Below are 25000 nucleotides of genomic sequence, written 5' to 3'. Positions count from 1 at the left end.
AGCTGGTTTACATTAGTTAACAACATTACAAATACAGCAAACATAAATCTGTTTGTCTTTACAATCATTAAAGTTGGGGCTGTACTGTTACCAGAGTGTGATTCCTTTTGAGAATTCTAGTGAATATGTTCCTGTCCTATTTCTTAGTTGCTGTATTGTGAAGTGTATGATAGGTGAATTTTAATAAGTTTTGCAATTTATCAAAATTGATTAACGAATGAGTAATATAACATAACTGATTCATCCAAAGGAGTCAGAAATAAGATAAATGCCTCGATACACCAATCTCAAATTGCTCAGGAAAGTAAACACTAGAACACAGATAAGCAACAATGAGATAATAGGGATAACTATTCATGTCCAACAGCTGCTCCACCAACACTGGTGCCCCTCAGGGCTGTGTTCTCTCCCCACTGCTCTTTTTGCTGTACACCAACCACTGCACATCTAAAGACCCCTCTGTCAAGCTCCTGAAGTTTGCAGACGACACCACACTCATCGGCTTCATTCAGGACGGTGACGAGTCTGCTTACAGACAAGAAGTTGAGCAGCTGGCTGTCTGGTGCAGTCTCAACAACCTGGAGCCCAACACGCTCAAAACAGTGGAGATGATCGTGGACTTCAGGAGAAACCCCCTGCTCTCCCCCCACTCACCATCATGAACAGCACTGTGGCTGCAGTGGAGTCATTCAGATTCCTGGGAACCACCATCTCTCAGGACCTGAAGTGGGACATTCCATTGACTCCATTGTGAAAAAGGCCCAGCAGAGGTTTGTACTTCCTTCGCCAGCTGAGGAACTTTAACCTGCCACAGGAGCGCTGAAACAGTTCTACAGAGCCGTCAATGAGTCTGTTCTGTGTACTTCAAAAACTTTCTTTGGTTCAGCTACAAAATCAGACATCAGAAACACAGAAACGGTTCCCCACTTATGCTGAAAATGGAATATTGGGTATTTATTTGCCCACCCTCCAAGAACTGTACATCTCTGCATGAGAAAAAGGGCTCAGAAATCACTCTGGATCCCTCACATCCAAGTTACCCCTGTTTTGAATTTTTTTATCTGGCAATTTTTCAGAGCCGCAAATACCAGACAGTCAGGCACTAAAACAAATTCCTTCCTCCATAAGCATACTTGCAATGAAGCTCTTTCTGTTCTGATTCACATGCAAAAAAATATTTAATTTCCTTATTATTATTATGTTTTTTGTCAAAGAGTACAGGATTGAGTCCACTCTATTCTAGGACATGAGTCTCTATAGCACAACATGAAATGAAATAGAGACAATTCCCCTCCCCTGAATGATCTACCTGTGATTTAAGAATCAAAACTTGTGATGCCCAGTGTAAATAGAGACAATTCCCCTCCCCTGAATGATCTACCTGTGATTTAAGACTCAAAACTTGTGATGCCCAGTGTGCAAACCAGCTGGACAGATGAAGCAATACAGTAATACAGAATACAGCAAGGAATGGTGCCTACAGTACCAATGAAATTATAGACTCATCTTTTTTGTGTTTATTTACATTTTTTGGTTCAATTTTGACAAGAAATTATGAGGAGAGAAACATCACAAACTGTCTCACATGCACATGAAAGCTCAATATATCAGAATCATATACAGGACTGCCGTGCCATGGCTCTAAGGTTCAGCCAAAATAATTTTTTACCTTTCCTTTAGTGTGTAATATAACTGTTTGTGCATGCAAATCATCTGTAAAGTAACAATGCACAATGTCCAAAGCAAAAGGAGTTAATCTGTCCAACAAAAAACAAAACAAACAAACAAACAAACAAAAAAAAAAACCTTGCCTGGAACACCCCATTTGTAGTCCTGCCATTATTTCTGTGACTTATCTACAATGTTACATTTTTGCGTCAAACAACAGCTGGGTAAGTGATTTCGCTATGTCAAGGCAAAAAAGGGCTTTAAAAAGGTTTTTCGGATAAAATTACAATTTATTTTTTTACAGTATGAGGTCCAAAACAATACTGGATGTGGGTCCCTTTTGGCAGAAATCTGGGAAGCAGAACTGTCCCTTTAAGTTGGGAATGCCTCGTTTATCTCCACTGCTATTTCCTTTTCTATGATCAGTGCTGGGTGGCCAGGCTTTGCTTGTCTGTCTGGATTTGTAAATCCCGCAGGCTGTTAGCTGTGTCCTGTCGTGCTGTGCTTGTTCTCTTGCTGCTGTGATTATTGCCTCTGTCCTGCTGTCTCCTGCTGCTAGAGTTTCCCAATGTCAAGCACCTCTGTTTTTGGCAATCCTACTGCGTGATTGTGAAGAGTTTGTGAGAAATATCCTTACAGCTCGATGTGGCGACTGAATATTTAATAATAAAACTATGAGAAAAAATGCTGTTGTATTAAATATTCAGAATATTTTGTATGCGAGTCTGTGTTTTCTTCTGTAAATGTCTCCATACAGGCATTTTTGAAAACGTATTAATATAAAAAATGCAGAATTAATATTTCACACAAATAAAGCAACTGTAATAGCATTTATGAAGATTTTTACAACATAAACATTTCAGGGCTCTCACTTCTCATATTTTTTTGAAAGACAGCATTGCAAGAAGCCATCCATTATATTACATCATCCCTTGTTCAGAGAACCAAAGCAGGGAAAGTGTGATAGAGTTTCATGGACAGACGATGACAGACAGTGAGGACATTTAGCCCACAGAAATAATTGGATTCCCCCAGTTTCTCTTCACAAACTCCTGGCAACATAACAAGACAGTAGATGTGGACTTCAATTCATCATCTCAACTCATCAGAGCCTTAGTCATTAGTGAGGCTACCCAATTAAGTGAAAGAACAACACCCTGAAACAAACACCAGCGCACATGCTCTCTCTCTCTCTCTCTCTCTCCTCTCTCTCTCTCTCTCTCTCTCTCTTTCTCTCTCTCTCCTCTTCTTTGTTTTGATAAAAACTGCTGCCATGGCAACGGACATTGGTAAATGCACAGGGGAGGATGAATAAACCTCAGACAGACGCTGATTCTGTGTCATTTCATTCAAGATCACTAGCACACTTGAAGCAGATAATAGAATGAATACTGGTAAAGGGTTTAGTTATTCCTATAAAGTTAACTAAAGTGGCAAAAGTAACTTTAAGACTGGGTGCAGAAGATATAAATGTTAAGGTAAGACCTGTTAAATGCATATAGGATTACATATATTTCAAGAAGATACAGAGAGCAGAGCATTAAAAAAGTGGATTGATGTTTCACAAAAATAAAGGGGAAAAAATTAATAATCCACATTTATTTAACAGTTCTTTCTGTTTCTTGAATCTGATTGGCTGATAGCTTTTTAAAATTTACAAAAAAAAAATTATAACCAAACAAATGAACACTACACTTCATTCAAAACAAAACAAACAAAAAATAAACAAAATGCTTTAATAAGATTTTTTTTACTCAAAAAACAGGAATTTAATCCATGAATGAGCCGTTCTTTAATTCAGACAACAAAGCACTAGAACATGAAGAGCTCGTAATTACTACTTAAAAAATGGGAAGCAGGAAATTTTCGATGGCACATGAAGGCAGCATCTATCACAGGCATGATTTGCATAATCAGATACAGGTGGCACTATGGGGAGGGACTTTCAGAGCATTTAATTGGACAAAACTCTGAAGTGCTGGATGAGTCATCAATATTTTGGCAAATTTTCCCAGAAGAGATAGACTGTAAATGCATAAAGTGAATTTAGTCAACATTATAAACAAATAACATATACAATAAAGTAGAATTTAAGTAGTTCAAATAAACATTTTATTTGGATTTTATAAAGTATATTGTTTTATTATAAAAATCAAACATATGATTGCAAGTATGTACCAGGCTATATTTAAAATAAATGCCATTTGGTTTCATATTTTGTTTCAATCCACACACACGTGTTTACTTTCTTTGTTCGTTTTATATCCAGGTAACATTAGCTTATGCTTTGTAATTCAATATGTGCTTTTTTATTTGAAGTGTATAATAAGCGCTCGATTGTTCCAGTAAAGCCCTAGTTTTGGATTGGGAGGATGAGAAAGAAGCCCTCGGCTGTTTGTGCGCGCTAATATCGCGTGCAGTGTTTCTGCACCAGTGGAAATCAGATGCATAGTTGCGCGCGCGAGTCGAGCTGAGATGCAGGCGCTGTTCTCTCCTCACCGACACACACAGCGAGCCTCCAGCATGCTCGAGCTTCTGCTGTGAACATTCAGGCTTTAATGCTATGACACCTCCGTCCTGACAGCACCGGTTCAGTCTGCGCCACGGAGCCGACATGAAGCGCCATGGAGCGGCGGTGCTGCTGACGCTGTGCGCGCTCCTCGAGGTGAGTCCGTCCGCTGTCTCTCAGCACAACACACGCCTGTCGCACTCATCTCACATCGGACTGCAAGGGTGAACTTCATTGTTTCGTTATGACCCGGTGTTTCGGGACAGAGTTGTGCTGTAGCGTTTCTGCGGAGCCGCGTAACCTGCACACAGTGTTTTATGTACAGAACATATGTGATGAAGCGCTAGTTGAGCCTTTGTCTCTGTCATCTCCTACAATAAAACACATGGCAGAAATACTGTAAATATCATTGTGTTATCTCACTTCAGTCAGATAGATAACCTGCATTGTGTTTAGAACTGTTTTGGGGATTGTTTTATTCTTAGTTTTTCTTCTGAGATGAAATCAGACGTGCTAGAAGTGTCTTTAGTTGTGTATTATGATTGTGTGTGTGTGTTGGCATCACATGAATTGTCACTGTTGGATTATCACAGGCCTTTTAAGTAGTCCACGTGTTCATGAAAATCCCCATATTGCACGTTATTAATTTATTTATTTTATGTTTTGTGCCCCTGGGCAGTTCATATATATATATATATATATATATATATATATCAGTGTGTGTGTGTGTGTATATGTGTATGTGTGTGTATGTACCCAACATTTTTTTGATCTCATTACATCCCAAATTATAGTAGAAAATCAGTTTCATTGGATTTTTTTTTTTTTTTTTTATATACAAGTGAGCTGTCCAGGAGCTAATACTATTGGCTGTTTCTTGGAGAAATCATATATTTATTATAATGTAGAATGTAATGAGATCCAAAAATGTATGTGTATAAGTATAATTCACGCATTCCTGCTGAAATGCATATTTTTCATATTTTTGTTTATTTTACAGTTTAAAATGAGATTTTAAACTGTCTGGTTTAATCTTATTTGATAACTGATTTGATCCCATTTGGGATTATTTATTTTTTTTCATGTATGTAGATATATGCGCTCAGCTGGTTTGCTGTGATCTGATTTAATGTAACTGTCTCTGTTAGCCGTTTTGCTGTGGGTTGGCTGTTTCTCTTCCAAATTACTTCCCAACCTTTGATATGTACAGCATTTACATTTCAAAGGCATCAAGCCTCATCAGACCACCTCACTGTACAGCAGATACTGCGTCCGCAGCTACAGTAATGGTATTTCACCTCATCACTGCCCTCATTATACTGGCCTGTCAGAGAAGAGAGAGACACTTTGTCATGAGCACTTAGATGGGGATACATCAGTATGCCAGCTTATGCTCTCATAAACTGTAACATAACATCAAGGCAGGTAGTGCTGATTCTCACAGACACATCCATGCCTGTTGTTTCTCAGTGTGATGATGTGGAGTCACTGGCTATGGAAGGATTCGTTCAGAGAGATACGACACACGTCTGTCTGCCTGATGCACCTGCATGTTTTATGGCTCATGTCCACTTGTGCCACAGATGTGTAATCAGTAGAAGGCATTACGAGTTGTGCTATGAATATATTTGTTGTACTAAGTAAAAACACTTGCTTCTTCTCAAGCCAGCCTGAATATTTCTGTGAATTTAATCACGAAAAAAAAAAAAAAAAAAAAAAAAACTTAATTTAGTTATCCTCTTGGGTCAAATAGTATTTCATAACCAGTGAATGTAGATAAAGGAAACCTTAAGAAGTTGAAATGTCTAGCGGTGTGATATACTGCATCTATAATTTGTTTGTCACACCATATGACCACGTTATTAAGTAATGAAGGCAAAAGGGAATGAATAACGGTTTAAAAAAACTTGGTGACATATAAAAATAAACTGTGAAATGTACAAAATTTGCCTTATAAAAAAACTGAATTTATGGTTAAAATGGTAGCGAAGGTTTCCAGAACTTTGCTGTAAAAGTTACGGTAGCAACATTTTAAGTTCAACAAACCTGTATATTTCATTAACTGAAAAACCTTTTTTATCTTTATAATATACTGACAACCACCTTAAAATCACCTGCTAAGAAAAAAAATATACAAATTTTTTTTTACTTGAAATGTCCAGTTAGATATTTCATTTTAACAGTCTTTTGCCATTGAAATCACGATCATTTTTACAGTGTAAACTTCCCTTATACAGTCATCTGAATTTAAACTTAAATGAATTGCATCAGCTACTTCAGTTGAGCACATTTTAACCATCTAACGAGAAGCATTGTGTTATATTGGAGCTCTTGTGTCAGTTGCGCTCCTATCCAGCTTCCTGTTGTGGTCTGGCTCTGTTGAGGAGAGCTTTACTCGTATCGATTCCCGTCACTGCTTTCAGTGACATTGAGCAAAGGCATTTGCAGCAGACTGCGGGATCAGTCAGAAGTTGACAGAACACAGCGGGGAGTTTGATTGGGCGTTGTGCATGGCTTGTAGCATTGATACAGGGATTTGTGTGAATCTGTGAATCTATATTTACCAGAGACAAAGGTTTCAGCCTGATGCCGTGGTTAATGCTCAGTTAACAGCCGCTCTCCCTCGCTGTGAACAGCAGCCAATGCTAACCGTGGGCTCATGTTAAAGGACTGTGTAGGCGGTCAGTGGTCCAGCAGCATCAGTGTTTGCGTCCGTGGAGCCGCTGGCCATAATAAAGCAGCTCTGCCTGGACTCATTCTAACCCCTGCTCCGTAAACAACCATTAACCTTCAGTTATCTGCTGAAAGGAACTGTTTGCTCGCGTCTGTCATTTCAGGAGGTTTTTTGTATAAGCAATGACATTAAACGAGCTGTGTTCAACCAGCTCTCTATGTTTCTTGTACAGAACAACCTCCTGGACAGCAACCAATCTGGCTTCAAAAGTGGCCACTCAACTGAGACTGCCCTGCTCTCGGTTACTGAAGGGCCTGCGACTGGCAAGAGCAGCTTCAAAATCCTCAGTTCTCATTGTGCTGGACTTGTCTGCTGCTTTTGACACTGTTAATCACCAGATTCTCCTGTCCACCCTCAGAAAGATGGGCATCTCTGGAACCGCTCTCCAGTGGCTTAACTCCTACCTTTCTGATAGATCCTTCATGGTGTCTTGGAGGGGTGAAGTTTCTAAGTCACAACAACTTGCTACTGGGGTTCCTCAAGGCTCAGTACTTGGACCGCTTCTCTTCTCCATCTACATGACGTCATTAGGATCTGTCATTCAGAAGCATGGCTTTTCCTATCACTGCTATGCTGATGACACTCAACTCTACTTCTCATTCCAACCAGATGACCCGACGGTAGTTGCTCGCATTTCAGCCTGTCTGAGTGACATTTCTAGCTGGATGAATGACCATCACCTTCAGCTCAACCTTACTAAGACTGAACTGCTGGTGGTTCCAGCTAACCCATCGTTTCATCACAACTTCTCTATACAGCTGGGGTTCGTCAACCATAACTCCTTCCAGGACAGCCAGAAACCTAGGAGTTGTGATGGATCATCAGTTAAACTTCACAGACCATATTGCTACAACGACCCGGTCCTGCAGATTTGCCTTATACAACATTAGGAAGATTAGACCCTTCCTGTCAGAGCAATCCACCCAACTTCTTGTCCAAGCTCTTGTTCTCTCCAGACTGGACTACTGCAATGCTCTTCTGGCGGGCCTTCCTGCATGTACTATCAAGCCTCTACAACTGATCCAGAATGCAGCAGCGAGGGTTGTCTTCAATGAGCCAAAAACAGCTCATGTGACTCCTCTCCTCATCAGGGTTACACTGGCTACCAGTAGCCGCTCGCATCAAATTCAAGGTACTGATGCTTGCCTACAAGACGACCACTGGCACGGCGCCAACATACCTAAACTCACTAGTTCAGTCTTATGCGCCCTCCAGAAGTTTGCGCTCTGCAAGTGAACGACGTCTTGTGGTGCCATCCCAAAGAGGTTCAAAATCACTCTCACGGACTTTTTCCTGGACTGCTCCCAGCTGGTGGAATGACCTCCTGATCTCAATTCGAACAGCTGAGTCTTTACTCATTTTCAAAAAACATCTAAAGACTCATCTTTTTCGCCTGAACTTAACCAACTAATACTAGTACTTACCTTTTTCTTATTCTTGTCTATCATATTCAAAAAAAAAAAAAAAAAAAAAAAAAAAACCCTGGCTACGTGTTCTGTACTAGACTAACTGAGACTTGTCATAGCACTTGTATACCGTTGTTGTTCTCTCGTTGATCTGATTGTTTCTACCATTAAAACCATAAACACCCTCTTGAAAAAACCTTCAACTAAAAGATTAAATGAAAATTATTGAAGGATGATACTGCAGTAAAACCATAAACAGCTTCTTGAAGAGACGTGCAATTTATAGTTTGTTTGACAAGCCTATGTTTTGTTTTGTTTTGTTTGCATTGGCTGTCTGTGCTGCATCTGATCTACTGTAGTATGGAAACTCAGCATTGTTTCCAGGTGGACCTTCTGTCCAAGAGAAGAAAATATCTCGTTTAAAACACATGTGCCAGGTTCTTAGATATGTGCTCTGTATTCATATTGATTTGACCTTGCTAAACGGTTGCCAGGGTATTCTGTTTGGTTGCTAGGGAGTGGCTTGGCAGCTGCCGATGATGATATTTCAAAGGCTGCTTGCCAGTATTAATGATATATACCAACCTCCATGGATCTGAAGATATTACTCTTTGGGTTTTGGTTGCTTAGGGTGTGGTTAGGAAGAGTAGACAGTGATCTGTGATTGGCTGTTAGCTGCCCTGAGTCAAATGATCCCGCCCCCATGTTTCTAAGACACTTCTCTTCAAAGATATGCATCTGTTTATAGGAGTCTATGAAAGTCTACGGGATTTTTCGCGCACTGTGCAAACATCGTATGCCCGATTTCTTACGAAAGTGATAGCACGCCTCTCCTCAATAAGCCACATGATTCGTGGGTCTACGACAAACCGTGCAGGATGAGTTATGCTCAGAAATTTATACAGAAGAAAAATAATAATAAGCCCGCAGCATAGTAATAATGATGGTTCACTTCACAAGCTCCACTTACAAAGTACAATAATAGTAAAATATAGCAAATCTCAGCTGCTTGATTACATTGGCACAAAATTTAATTATATTATTGCACCGGTCTAATCTGATAAATGCAACTATAAGGCATTATAAACATTAAAATCTTTCTATAAAGCTGCTTTAAAACAATGTGTTGTACGAATAAATTGACTTTGTTTTGAGAATTCTATTCAGTTGAAAATATGATAATCATAGAAGTATCCTGTATTCAGGTCATTAAATATATGCATTTTTTTTTTGTAGAATAAATGAGTATATGGGTCAAACAGTTATGTCACTGAGTTATTATGTCACTGGCCCATTAACTAAAGCCAGCCAGTCGGCGGCAGGCTTGGCAGACTGACCGTTTCTCTGTACAGTATGCATCGGTCTGACCGTGGGCGAACCGTCTGAGAGGATGCTGTAACTGACACACAGTCCTTGTTCTGTGAGGAGTTTCCAGCCTCCACATTAACTGGAACCATTTCCAATTAATGCCTAATACAGAGAGGATTCAGAACATTACTGCTGAGGAAGAGGCGGAAGAGGATTGAGACACAACCGAATCTAAACCAGCAAACTCCCATAGGATTTTCCTCCCTGTTATGAAACTGTTGTTCTTTAGCCAAGAGCAATTAAGAGCATGTGCGATTCCTTGCCTGAGAAGGCTGGCATTCATCCCTCTGCTGGTAATGACATTGTTTCTCTAAACAAAACACGCAACTCAAGCCCTGAGCACTCACAAACAGCAGACTGCTGCTTCCCGCTAGATTTCCCTGGTGAGAAGGGCTTGAGATTTGATTGGATTTGGCCTTAAAGCTCGTATGGTTACGCGGCCATGCTAAACGACTCATGGGAGAAACTGCCATCGTAGTCATGGCCTGCTGACACCCTAAACTGTGACCTTTCGGATCGCCAACAGAAATTTCTGCTAATTATGGACCGTTGAGATCAGCTTTATTTTTTCTCTTTTCATGCATAATAGAATAATGTGTGTCATCAGCACAGTGTGACCAAGGCTTTATTTGTATCCCAGAGAGAATCAGAAGGTCTGCTGATGCACTTGTTTGTTTGTTTGTTGACGTGGGTATTTATATATGATCTGCACAGCAGTGTTGGAGAAACTGAATGCAGCGAACCTAACTTTTTTTTTTTTTGGTAACACTTGAGTTTAGGGAACTCTATTCCCTATTAACTAGTTCCTCATTAGCATGCATAAACAACTGCCTTACTACGAATAAGCAGCAAATTAGGAGTTTATTCAGGGAAAAGTCATAGTTAATAGTGAATATATGTACCCTTTTTTCCAGCAGCATTACAGTATGTAAATGAAAATGCTTTAGAGTGTATTTCTTTTTTCTTTTTAAAACGACAAATAAAAAAAAACAAGATTACAAGAATACAGTCAAAATATTTTGAAAATAGTCAAAATTGCGAGAAATAAGTCTAAGCAATTACGAGATTAAAGTTATAATATTTTGAGAATATAGTCTATATTGTGTGTGTAAATGGACCGGATCGGGAGCACCAGGAGAAATCCCAGTGGCCTGGAAACTGATTTGAATATATGTGGGATTATTGGCAGAAATCATACCATGTGTACTATACTCGCAGGAACATCATATACTCGCAGGCATTCATGATGCTAGTGAACCCAATAATTAATAAGCTTTGTGCTTTTGTAAGACAAACAATGTGTCTTGCAATAATGTGTTTTTCCCGCTCTTTAATGTGGCGTGACAGATCGCTGTATTCACCTCAGCTGAAGCAGCATGTCAATCAATCATCTTTTTAATTACAATGAGGCATTAGTTTCTTTAAATTATACTGCTTTTTTTCATGCCTTCTCATGTTCCTCCATGTTTATATTGTGCTATAACTTGTAATAAAGACACAGATATGGCTTTCCTCAGCGTGCATTCAGAGTAATGTTTTATTGTGAATACGAGCTGAAGAATGAAGATGCAGTCCATCTCTCTCTCATCACACTCCTAAGAAATAAGCTCTCTTTTTAAAAGTGTACTTCTTTTTCACATGCTCTCCACTCAGTTATATAAATTAGGGTGTTTTTAATTGTATTTAATTGAGTTAGCACTGCTGCACATGTATTTTGTTCAGAGGATCATGAGTGAATTTGTTAGTGTAGCTGCTGTATCTATTCAGGGTGAGTGTTAGGAAATCTGTCAGACTGTGTCAGCATCCACATGAGTCATATTTGTGAGGAGTGTTTTATGCTTTCTTTTCAGAATGTATTTTTAATGCATGTACAACATTTTGGCCACACGTTTCACTCTATTATTCAGCCGTACGTACAGTGAGTTGCCGGTAAACCGGTGTTGTTGCACCCACAGCACTAATGAAAGCTCTCGGCTGACTCGCGGGGTTAATTGGCCGCCTGTGACCTTTCTCTCGCTGTCAGATCTCGGTCATTTCTCCATGTGCCAAATGCAGTGACAGGGGAGATGTTTGTTTTCTGGGTAATTCCACCCACACACATTCAAGCCGTTCCTCTGACTGTCGAATCTTTTGTCTGCCTTGAATCCCAGTGTGGCCTCGTTCGTCCAGGCGAAACACAATCTCACTGTATGAAACGTCATATCACAAGTTTCTAGTCTCATGTACAGTAGCCAGACTTTTGACTGTAGTTCAGTTTAACGTTTAGGATCTGCTCACTGAGAAAGCTTATATATATCACGTCAGCCAATATCATCAGCAAAGCGTCAAATAACATCCACTAATTAATCTAATTCCTTTTTTTTTGTCTTCATCATGCTGCTGCGGCAAATAACATCTTCTCATTAGTGCATGAATATTGATTGTAGGTTTGTGTGTAGGAATTGTCATTAATTTAGCTCTTTCTGAATGCCAGAGGGTAGAAAGTTTACCTTCAGATCGCTGTGTTGATACGCGGCTGATATCGTCCCAAGGCATCCAGTGCTGTAAGAATTGTAAGCGGCATAGAGGTGTCTAATGCATATTCATCAGAGGGCTGAACTGCTTGGCAAACACTCAGATCAGCACTGTAAACAGTCTGTAAACTTTGGCTTTGCTGCTGTTCACAGTGTTAGTCATTACATGACTAATGCTGAAGTACTAACACTGCCATGGAAAACTGCCTTGTTTCATTTCCTTGATGTTTTTTGTTTCCACATGTAGGATTTATATATATATATATATATATATATATATATATATATATATATATATGTGTGTATATATACTTCAAAAAGGTCATGTGTGTGTGTGTATACGTGTGTGTGTGTATGTATATGTGTGTGTTCAACAAATTGCCAGTAGAATGGGTGTTTTAAGTGTCAACTTCAAAAAGGTCAAAAATAAAACGCAAATATACAAAAATATAACATACACAATTACATACAATGACAAAAACTCTTGAATAAAATTTATTTATTTAATATGTATGTGTATGTGTGTGTGTGTGTGTGTGTGTGTGATTTATTTATTTAATTTATTTAATATTACTTAAAATAACTTATGTAACAGGGTTGAATTAGATTATTTATGTTATAAGATCAACTTATGTAACAGGGTTGAATTAGATTATTTATGTTATAAGATCCAAATGATGCTACTTCCTGAGTGTCACTAATTTACATCCTACATGCGTACTACAGTTAGCAGAAGCTGGAGATTATGGTTTATAAAGTTGTAAATATGAATATTTGTCTTACACAAACACATCGTTTCGCTTCAGAAGGCCTTTATTAACCCCCGGAGCCGTGTGGAGCACTTTTTATGATGGATGGATGCACTTTTTTGAGCTTCAAAATCTTGGCATCCATTCATTGCCGTCATAAAGCTTGGAAGAGCCAGGAGAGTTTTTAATATAACTCTGACTGGAATCATCTGAAAGACTTTTCATTTTTGTGGAACTGAACTATCCCTTTAATTTGCAAGTTGGGATTTGTGCATCTGATGCACTGTTGGAAGTGTCTGCTAGGATTAAACTTCCCTCTCTAGTCGCTGCTGTTTCTAGATGTTTCCATCATTCTCCTGTATGCTGCTGTTGATCCTCTGACTGGATGTTGGGGAAATCTGGCACACATGCACTGTTTACATGGTGTGTCTGAAGTCAGAAGACTCCTCTCAGTGTGGTGAAGATGCCCTGATGGCAGTGTTTGACAGCAGCTGAGCCGTATTGATTATTGGCTGTGCTGCCGTCCATCATAAAGGATGAATGAGTCCAGTGTAATGGGATACGGGAGTTTGCTGTACGTGAGTGACACTTCATCCACTCAGATTGAGGAAACACAAGCTAAACGGAGCTGCACCTCACAGATACAGCAGCGGGTTACAGTCTGTGAATCATCATGACACACGATTCAAATGATGGAAAAACCGTCTGAATTAAAAAAGTAATGTTTACAACCTTCGGTGTATGTGCTTCTCTTATATTGCAGGAAGTAAATTAAATTAAATTAAATCAACCTAAAAAATAAAAAAAAGTTGCACAATAAATAAATTATTTTTGTTTTATTGTCCACCAGTCAAATATTGTTAGCCCAGTCTCTTAGAAAAGTAATAGAACGTGGGCAGATCCTGATGTCATTCACATCTGTAGTACAAATGCTGCAGGATGAGTTAAAATATCGATATTTAGGGGTTTATTTTTACTACTACTACTACTTTGTTATGTACACTACAGTTCAAAAGTGGGGTCTGTAAGATTTTTTATGTTTTTGAGAGAAGTCTGTTTTTGTTTACCAAAGCTGTATTTATTTGATCAAAAATACAGTAAAATCAGTAATATTGTGAAATATTATTACAGTTTAAAACATCTGTTTTCTCTGTGAATATCTGTTAAAGTGTAATGTATTTCTGTGATGCGCAGCTGTATTTTCAGCATCATTACTCCAGTCTTCAGTGTCAACTGATCTTCAGAAATCATTCTAATATGATGATTTGCTGCTCAAGAAACATTTCTGATTATTATCAGTGTTGAACACAGTTGTGTTGCACAATATTTTTGTGGAAATCGTGATGCATTATTAAAAAAAAAAATTCTTACTGATGCTATACTTTTTAACTGTGTAGTTTTTATATTTTATTATTTTTTGATATTATATCTATTTATTTCACTAATTCCATTCAAAAAGTGAAACTTGTATATTATATATATATATATATATATAGGTGCTGGTCATATAATTAGAATATCATCAAAAAGTTGATTTATTTCACTAATTCCATTCAAAAAGTGAAACTTGTACATTATATTCATTCATTACACACAGACTGATATATTTCAAATGTTTATTTCTTTTAATTTTGATGATTATAACTGACAACTAAGGAAAATCCCAAATTCAGTATCTCAGAAAATTAGAATATAACTTAAATCCAATACAAAGAAAAGATTTTTAGAAATCTTGGCCAACTGAAAAGTATGAACATGAAAAGTATGAGCATGTACAGCACTCAATACTTACAGTAGTTGGGGCTCCTTTTGCCCTGAATTACTGCAGCAATGCAGCGTTGCATGGAGTCGATCAGTCTGTGGCACTGCTCAGGTGTTATGAGAGCCCAGGTTGCTCTGATAGTGGCCTTCAGCTCTTCTGCATTCTTGGGTCTGGCATATCGCATCTTCCTCTTCACAATACCCCATAAATTTTCTATGGGGTTAAGGTCAGGTGAGTTTGCTGGCCAATTAAGAACAGGGATACCATGGTCCTTAAACCAGGTTCTGGTAGCTTTGGCACTGTGTGCAGGTGCCAAGTCCTGTTGGAAAATGAAATCTGCATCTCCATAAAGTTGGTCAGCAGCAGGAAGCATGAAGTGCTCTAAAACTTCCTGGTATACAGCTGCGTTGACCTTGGACCTCAGAAAACACAGTGGACCAACACCAGCAGATGACATGGCACTCCAAACCATCACTGACTGTGGAAACTTTACACTCGACCTCAAGCAACGTGGATTGTGTGCCTCTCCTCTCTTCCTCCAGACTCTGGGACCCTGATATCCAAAGGAAATGCAAAATTTACTTTCATCAGAGAACATAACTTTGGACCACTCAGCAGCAGTCCAGTCCTTTTTGAAGAGAGACGCTTCTGACGCTGTCTGTTGTTCAAGAGTGGCTTGACACAAGGAATGCTCAGCTGAAACCCATGTCTTGCATACGTCTGTGCGTAGTGGTTCTTGAAGCACTGACTCCAGCTGCAGTCCACTCTTTGTGAATCTCCCCCACATTTTTGAATGGGTTTTGTTTCACAATCCTCTCCAGGGTGCTGTAATCCCTATTGCTTGTACACTTTTTTCTATCACATCTTTTCCTTCCTTTCGCCTCTCTGTTAATGTGCTTGGACACAGAGCTCTGTGAACAGCCAGCATCTTTTGCAATGACCTTTTGTGTCTTGCCCTCCTTGTGCAAGGTGTCAATGGTCGTCTTTTGGACAACTGTCAAGTCAGCAGTCTTCCCCATGATTGTGCAGTCTACAGAACTAGACTGAGAGACCATTTAAAGGCCTTTGCAGGTGTTTTGAGTTAATTAACTGATTAGAGTGTGGCACCAGGTGTCTTCAATATTGAACCTTTTCACAATATTCTAATTTTCTGAGATACTGAATTTGGGATTTTCCTTAGTTGTCAGTTATAAACATCAAAATCAAAAGAAATAAACATTTGAAATATATCAGTCTGTGGCTAATGAATGAATATAGTATACAAGTTTCACTTTTTGAATGAAATTAGTGAAATTTTTTTTGAAATATTTTGATGATATTCTAATTATATGACCAGCACCTGTATATATGTGTGTGTATATGTATATACACATTCACTGTATTAATAATTACTCATTGCCTTCAATTTTAGAAATATAGAGTGCAGAAAGGAACATACGTTAACAAGAAAAGTGTAACCTACTGGTAATTTTCTGCAAGGACATTATCCAGATATATGGAAGATGCAGAAAATTCCTTCATATTTCATTAAGGTTTCATCCTCAAGTTTTTGTCTGCTCTTTTTCTTTCCTTTCCTTTCTTTCCTTTATTTCTTAATGCTCAGCAAAAATGTTCAGTTTCAAATTAATTAACTCAATTGCACTGTATGTCCACAAGAAATCTTGTTTCATTCGCCCTCAAACTGAAATGGACATGAGTGAGCCATCGACTCTTGAGCTCATTGATCGTTTGTGTAGAGTTTCTTATGAGCCAGGGCAAGTTCTTTTAGTTTGAATGCCTCGCTGAGATGGCCAGATTTACAGCGTGTGCTTTCATTTGTTTGCCTTTCGTGATGTCATTGTCTTATTTGATTAATTTGAGACTCCACCTGCTTTGATCTTTTGCGTCTGCTTTAAGGACATTTAGATGTTTTTAAGTGTGACTTCAGTGTCCAGAAACCTTCTGGAGCCGCTTCAAATCAGGATTCAAAAAATGTGAATATGTAGTTGATTTACCCAGGATGTGGTAAACGTTATTAAAATATTAAGAAAAAAAATATTGTAACATTCTCAGAATATTGTCTAAACATAATATATAATTGTACATTTAAATGTACCTTAATTTTAATTTATTTATTTTTTCTTTTCTTTTTTGCAGTGCATAGAAGCAAAGAAGTACTGCTGGTATTTTGAAGGAGGATACCCCATCTATTTCATGTAAGTACAATCACGTTTATTTGTCTTTCTCTGACAGTTTCTCTTTATCTGCAAACAGTGGTTTTGTTTATGTTTATTTTATTCTTTAATTTATATTTCTATCAGTTTTGAATAGAATCAGAGCACACTGACACACACTCAGAAAAGACACTCTTAGGCTATTTTATATTTTTACACTGACTACAAAAATAAGTGAATATCATGGCTGATTTCAGATGAGGACAGACGGTTATATCTGCTTAGTTTACCCAGAAATGTTTATTCTGTTCTTGTTTAGTCATGTCGTTCCAAAGTCCATGTGACTTTCTTTTAGGCATGCACCCATATGGAAATTATTGCCGATACCAATAACCGATAATTTTGTATACTTAGAAGCCCATAACTCATATATTGGCTGATAAACCTTTACATGGATTTTGAGAGCCAGATTACAAAAAAAAAAATGCCCACCAATAACAGCTCCAGAGAAAATAGTATATAATTTATTGTGGTATTCTATAATTTATCACCGATAATTTTGTATACTTGGAAGCTTCAGAAAAATATTCTATAATTTATGGGTGTGGTGAAGCCTCACTACAGTTCATATTTCAGCTGAATTGAGGAGGCAAAATATGGACCAGAATCCAGTCAAAGAATCAAGAGTTAGAGAAGGGATTCTTGAAACGAATGCATTTATTGATGCATCTGTGATGTGTATGCGTGGTCTACAGGAGAAACAAATCAAGAGATTCATTACTAATAATAAAAATTAATGTGTAGGGTACAACAGGACTAAAGGATCATTGGGGAAAAGGCACATTTGATTTCATTTTCTTCTGAACCACTTGGTAGCACAAAAACTCAGTTTTTCAATAATAGAAGAATATGTAAAAGTATGGTATTTTGGGTAAAAAGCACTGCTAATGTTGGGGTTAAAGGCACAATAATTGACATGCTAATTGCTGGCTGACCTTTTAAGCTGTTTTTTTTAAGCTTTTTAAAATGTTATACAAATTATTAAATATGAATTTTATTTTTGTTTGGTTGGATATAAGTAAATTAACAAAAAAAATAATAATGATGATAACAATAATTATAAATATTATTATTATTATTATTAATTATAATAAACACAGTACAATAATAATAATAATAATAAGTTTTATTTATATAGTGCCTTTCAGATTCCTAAGGATGCTTTACATAAGGTAAATAACAGAAAGTATAGTCAAGTCACCTTTATTTATATAGCGCTTTAAACAAAACAGATTGTGTCAAAGCAACTGAACAACATTAATTAGGAGAACAGTGTGTCAATAATGCAAAATGACAGTTAAAGGCAGTTCATTGAATTCAGTGATGTCATCATGCAGCTCAGTTCAGTTTAAATGGTATCTGTGCAATCATTTGCAATCAAGTCAACGATATCGCTGTAAATGAAGTGTCCCCAACTAAGCAAGCCAGAGGACAAGCGGCAAGGAACCAAAACTCCATCAGTGACAGAATGGAGAAAAAACCTTGGGAGAAACCAGGCTCAGTCGGGGGCCAGTTCTCCTCTGACCAGACGAAACCAGCAGTTCAATTCCAGGCTGCAGCAAAGTCAGATTGTTCAGAAGAATCATCTGTTTCCTGTGGTCTTGTCCCGGTGGTCGTCTGAGACAAGGTCTTTACAGGGGATCTGTATCTGGGGCTCTAGTCCTGGTCTCCGCTGTCTTTCAGGGCTGTAGAGGTCCTTTCTAGGTGCTGATCCACCATCTGGGCTGGATACATACTGGATCCGGGTGACTGCAGTGACCCTCTGACTTGGATACAGACTGGATCTGGTGGCTACGGTGACCTCGGAATAAGATAGAAACAGACTAATATGAGCGTAGATGCCATTCTTCTAACGATGTAGCAAGTACATCGGGTGTTATGGGAAGTGTTCCCGGTTCCGGTTTACCTAATTAATGCAGCCTAAAAATCCTTTAATTGGATTTGTATATTAGAAGTGTACTAGTGTGTTGTGTAAGCCAGGTTAAAGAGATGGGTCTTTAATCTAGATTTAAACCGCAAGAGTGTGTCTGCCTCCCGAACAATGTTAGGTAGGTTATTCCAGAGTTTGGGTGCTAAATAGGAGAAGGATCTGCCGCCCGCAGTTAACTTTGATATTCTAGGTATTATCAAATTGCCAGAGTTTTGAGAACCGGAGCGGACGTGGAGGACTATAATGTAACAAGAGCTCGTTCAAATACTGAGGTGCTAAACCATTCAGGGCTTTATAAGTAATAAGCAAGATTTTAAAATCTATACGATGTTTGATAGGGAGCCAGTGCAGTGTTGACAGGACCGGGGCTAATATGATCATACTTCCTGGTTCTAGTAAGAACTCTAGCTGCTGCATTTTGGACTAACTGGAGTTTGTTTATTAAGCGTGCAGAACAACCATACAACATATGAACAGCCAAACAGCAGACAGAGGTGAAATAATATGCAATATACAAGATAAGTTACAAAACAAGCATAGAACAGAAAATTAAGGCAAGCATTCAATTAAGAAACACTGTAAATAAGTGTGTTTTGAGAGCAGTTTTAAAGGCCTGGAGTGAAGAGATAACACAGAGATATTGTGGTAGTTTATATAACAGTATGTAATATAATAATAATAAATAAAATATTTAATAACAATACTTTTTAAAAGTTCCTCACAGAAGGTTATCGAATGAATTTAGAGCACTTGGTTTATTTCAAAGCTCAAAGGCTCTGGTATCATTTATTGTACTTGAATGTAAAAGAGCAGCTAGTTCAAGAAAGTCATATGGGTTTGGAACAATGACAGAATGATGGTAAATGTTTGATTTTTTTGGGGAGCTGTCCCTTTAAGAGCTCTGGGCTGATGTTCTGTCCCACTGGAGCCTGTGAAGAGTTCATCGCAGGCCTCCAATTATAATGCTGTGGGTTCTTTCTGTTCATAAGTCGAATGATTTGTACTAGATTGAACATCCTGTTGGCCTGCTTTTATCTCTGATTGTGTCCTGGTGTAAGACTGCAGTGCTGTTCATTTGGGGGATGTGATTGCATGGCTTTCTGCAGATAAAGCAGGAGTCGGGCACAGTGGGGAATGTGTGAAACGTGAGATGGCTAACCCATCGGGCAATTGTAGCCTAGACCCTGACACACAGAAATTTGGCTGAATTTTGATGTTTCCCCTCTGGTCATTCTCCACTGGAAGCCCGTTTTGTGTTGAATGATTGGCATCTTTGAATGCAGAGGTAAAACTCCGTCTTAAGGACGTTTGGAGGTTTGATGGCTCTGACCTTTCTGTTTCCTGCTGAGCTCAGATTAGTCCTGTTGTGTTTGAACTCAACTTAAAGGGACAGAAAATGTGCTGTTAATTTACTCGCCCTCAGGCCATCCAAGATGTTGATGACTTTTTTTTTTTTTCTTTAGTAGAACAGTGAAGAAGCTTTTTAACTGAAACCGTGCTTTCTATGAATCACCAAGGAGCAAGTCAATGGCTGTCTGTTTTTGAGAATAAAAAAGCAGATCAAGGAACACAAAATTAATACCTGTGGCTCATGACGATATATTGAGGTCTTATGAAGCGAAATGATCAGTCTGTGCAAGAAACTGAACATTTTTTACAGCATTATTAGCTGTAATCCAGAGCCACAAGCAAACAGAGGAATCTGATTCTTTCCCATGAACTGGTTCAGTTCTCTAGTTTGTTTACATAATTACGTGATGACGTCATGTATACACAATTATATTATTAGAGTACTCAGTGATGTAAACCGTGGATGTTTTACATGTCTTAAGCATATAAAATGATTAAACTTTTTTCCACAGGCTCACCTTTTTACGTAAACATTTGAGTCCTTCATTCCAGTGCTGGGGTCACACATGCTCGTATCAGTGGCTCTTCAGTCCGAGTCGAACTTTCCTCAGTTCAGTGAATGTTGGAGTGCTGAACAAGTTCATTCATCACATCAGATACGCAGCTATTTTGGCTCATTTCGGTGATTGAAAGTGAGTAACTCATAGATCTGTGCTGCTCGAGCCCCGAAACTGTTTCAGACGCTTCAGTCAGGTGAACCGGTTCATCTAGTTCAATAAAAAGAACTGATTCAAAAGAATGATTCGTTTGTGAACTGGACATCACTCCGGACAGGTGATAATGTTTTAAATAATGTTCAGTTTATGACCTGAGGGTGATCAAATTAACAGCAAATTTTCATTTTTTGGGTGAACTGTCCCTTTAACTCCCTGATTGGCACATTTTGTGTTTCCATCTAAACATGTCATGGACTTCATATATCTAGTGTGAGAAAGTAAGCATGGGAAGGTCTTTGTATCTTACTAATGAATTATTTATTTCATCAAAAACAAGCCCTCTCTAATGAATTATTTTATGAATTGAGTCCAGTGGTCCTCTGTCTGAAAGAGTGTTTTAAAGAGAGAAGAACACAAACCACTGGAAACCTGCATAGACCAGGGGCTCGTTCTTCGTACGTCACTTATTACATCCGAGATGACATCATCGGGCTAATCAGGATCTGGCTAATTCGGTTCTTTGAACACCCCTGTTGTTGATGATTAGTATTGCTGGATTGAGTTATCTGAGATAATTGCGCGTTCATGGGTTGGTTTAAAAGGGTCAACAATGCAGCGATTGGCTGGCGGCAAGACATCATATAATTAAAAAAAGACACCTGACGAAAATCTTGACAAATTTCTGGACTTTTATACGAAAACAGCCAAGCGAACAAAACTAAATGTTATAATAGATAAATGAAAAGTGCACTGTTTTTGTTTCATTTTATTTACATGATCCCCAATTATTTATATTCATGATTTGTAATATTTGTACAGGCTTTACATTTTTATTTCAATGTAGTAATTAGCAATTCATTTAATTTTATATTTAAACAGATTTGTTACGTGACAGCATTAATTACAGTTTCTTAAGGGTCAAGATCATGTCATCTGCATCTCCTGCGCTCCATCAAGCCACTCCCGTAATATCTGTCATCACTCAGATTAATGCATGACTCTACATTATCTGTATAGCATGTGTGTAAGACTCTAATACAGTTATGAAGGAATTATTTTATGACGAATACATCTTTCAGTGAGTAAAACTGGCTGTGTTAAAGACTACATAATGTTATTATCTTATCTTTAAATTAATTTTTTTTATTATTATTATTATTTTAAATTATTGTCCCTGGATGCTCTTGTAATAAAGTAGCGGTGGTAGCGGACAGATTTTAAGTATCAATTATTCTTAAAAAGATGCAATCTAATTCTGTTTATATGAAATATAAAGGTTTGAGCTTACGGACCTGTTGCTATGACAGCAACACCGGGATGAGCTTCGAAGAACCAAACTATCCAAGATCATGCCAAATCATCAACAATCAAATCCAGCTAACTGAGTTAGCGACATATGAAGAACGGGACCCAGGTCTTTCCAACTATTCTCAGCTGAGCTGAAGGGTTTGACTGTTGTAGTTGCATGCCGTGAGGAACCTCTTTTGTAACATTATAAATGTCTTTACTGATCAATTTAATGTGTCCTTGCTGAATGAAAGTGTTATTTTCTTTATTTAAAAAAATAAAAAATAATTAAGTCTTACTGACCCCAAACTTTTGAACAGTAATTTCACAGAAAACAATCACACTTCTGACAATTTGGAGGCAAAACAGTTTTCCCTCAGAAAATGCTAGTAAATTTCACAATTAATAACAAAGAAATGGCACGTAAGACACTGAGTTAAACATGAACCTTTTAAACCCTCAGCACAGTTTCAGCACTGGTTAGATCTCACCACAGTTTTGAAATATGCTACGAAATTGAGTGTGAGTGGAAAAAGAGTGGAGACAGACAACACACAACTTCAGTTTCAGACACTTTCATTTCAATGCAAATAAATGCACAGCCATTTGCACTCTTCATTGAAAATATATATGAACACGCTGCTGTACTTCTAATAACTTTTAAGGCTTATTTGCTGCATTTATATAAACCTTTAGATGGGTTGCATCAAGCAGCTGTAAAAACAGGTTACACTCAAGTGAATGAATCACGTTTGTGCTGAACTCTTACAAAGCAAAAACAAAACTTCAATCTATGATTGCTTTCTCTCACTTAAAGGTGCTGTATGTAGGATTGACACCGAGTGGTTGAACTTGGTATTGCAGTCCAAACTCAAAATATTGGAGAGGGTTTTTTCAAGTCAGATTTGACGCCAGAGATGTTCATAAGTCTTTAAATTAGAGTCTGAGTCAAGTCTCGAGTGTTTGGTCACAAGTCCGAGTTGAGTCTCAAGCGATTTAAAGGGTTACTCCACCCCAAAATAAAAATTTTGGCTTGATACATCCACACACACTTCATTCCAAACCTGTAAAAGCTCCGTTCATCTTCGGATCACAATTTAAGATATTTTGGATGAAAACTGGGAGGCTTGTGACTGTCTCATAGACTGACAAATAAATACCAGTGTCAAGATCCAGAAAAGAGTGAAAAGCATCATCAGAATACTCACTTAAAAAAAAATCCCATTCAGAATCCTCATATATTGGAACCTTCCTACAAAGCTGTTTTATAGGCTATAGACAAAATATAATATACAAAATATATTATCTATTACATTACCATTTTCAAAACAACCATTCTCAAAACAAAATTCAAAAACAAACAATAATAAGAGTCATATCTACCATGACACATACAGTAAGAAAATATGTGACACAGATATTACAAAACCATACAAATAAATGTATTTATTTTTGATATAAGTCAGGGGTATTCAATTAAAGTTGAATTAAATGTCTTCTTCCAAGCAGAGATCCGGACATCTTGTGCAGAAAAGAAAGATAACCAGCAGTTTCCAAGTTTAAGTTCTATCCTAGCCATCTAACAACAATTACCTAGTTATAATTACAAGATTCGTTTGAAATGTTCTTAGTCTAGAACTGATAATGCTAAATGTAGATCAGAAACATCTTGCCACATCTGGTCTGAACAGGTCATAGATAGATAAATAGATAGTAAGAAAAATGACTATTTGCAGCATTGCTTTTTTCTGCTGTGTTTTAGTGAAATTAATCTATACTTTTTCTGCTCTCTGTGTTTCTGGTGTTGTTAAAATAACCTCGTCATCCGCGCCGGCGTGTGTCCTGAGAGAGAGAAAGCGCACGGAGCTGAAAGGGCTTGAATAAAGCGTGTTTGGCGTCAGATAAACAATACTAGAGTAGCCTATATAATGCTAAAAGATATTTACCATAGACGACCCTGAGCCCTTGTTATGTGATCCGCTCCGCTGTTCACTTGAAATGATGCTGTGTTACAGCTCGCGGTCCGGATGGATGCCGGGGTGCGGATTAATCACGGTTTTACTTTCCTGATTGGGTTTATTGTGCAGCATGAACATTATGCTGAACGTTTCTTCTGTCTTCCAACTTTAATGTTTAATGGCCTTTTAAACATCTGGCCAAAGGACTACAGTCGAAAATTAGTCAGTTGGCTAATTCTGGCACATTTACAAATGTTAATCCCTTGATGAAGTTGCTGTGTTATTGATTTCTAAAGTAAATTATAGACGTTTCTCCGTAAGTCTATTAAACTTAAAGCGTAGGTCTTTCTTTGCAGCAATGCTGGTTTTAAGGCAGCGAATCTTTTCGTCCCAAACTCTAATGTTTACAGGCTAATCGTGGTGAACAGACTGGCACTTCTGATGATTCAGCTTTCTGTCACTGTCTCCATCTCTCCTGAAAGATTAAAAGCTTCCAGAAACCCTTCTCTGATCTGCTCTGGCTCGACTCGAGCGTCGGCAGGCGTGCTGTGAGCATCGGAGCAAGTGCTGCCGTTCACGTTAGAGATGAGAGGGAGCAGGAGCTTTATTTGTCAGCTTTTCATCAAATTGACTCAGAACTCATAATGCTGTATTTTTTCATGCAGTCTCTGTTTCAGTTGCCTTTGTGTGGACTGTCATCATTTATTGATCCCATGATGTGTGTCACTTTTTAAATATAGATCAAAGTTTCCTTTGAACAGCTGTAAATATTGACACAGCCTTCTTTTATATTTTATGAAGTCTTTCAGTGTACCTGGACACAGTCTTGCATGTTTC

At 38.0% G+C, this 25000-nt stretch overlaps 1 protein-coding gene across 1 annotated transcript in view; it reads left to right on the top strand.

The window, feature by feature from the left end:
* Window positions 1–4012: 4012 nt before the first annotated feature.
* The window catches only part of vopp1 (VOPP1 WW domain binding protein), a 32241-nt gene continuing 11253 nt past the window's right edge, over window positions 4013–25000 (top strand). Inside the window, exons 1-2 of the mRNA XM_042714015.1 lie at window positions 4013–4333; window positions 16846–16904. Of these exons, the coding sequence (XP_042569949.1) occupies window positions 4283–4333; window positions 16846–16904 (110 nt within the window). The 5' untranslated portion in view covers window positions 4013–4282. The remainder of the gene's footprint in view (window positions 4334–16845; window positions 16905–25000) is intronic.

This window comes from Cyprinus carpio, chromosome A24 (genome assembly GCF_018340385.1).
Source record: "Cyprinus carpio isolate SPL01 chromosome A24, ASM1834038v1, whole genome shotgun sequence".
NCBI classification, from domain to species: Eukaryota; Metazoa; Chordata; class Actinopteri; order Cypriniformes; family Cyprinidae; genus Cyprinus; species Cyprinus carpio.
Note: the sequence above shows the minus strand (reverse complement) of the source record. Positions and strands in the feature narration are given on the sequence as shown.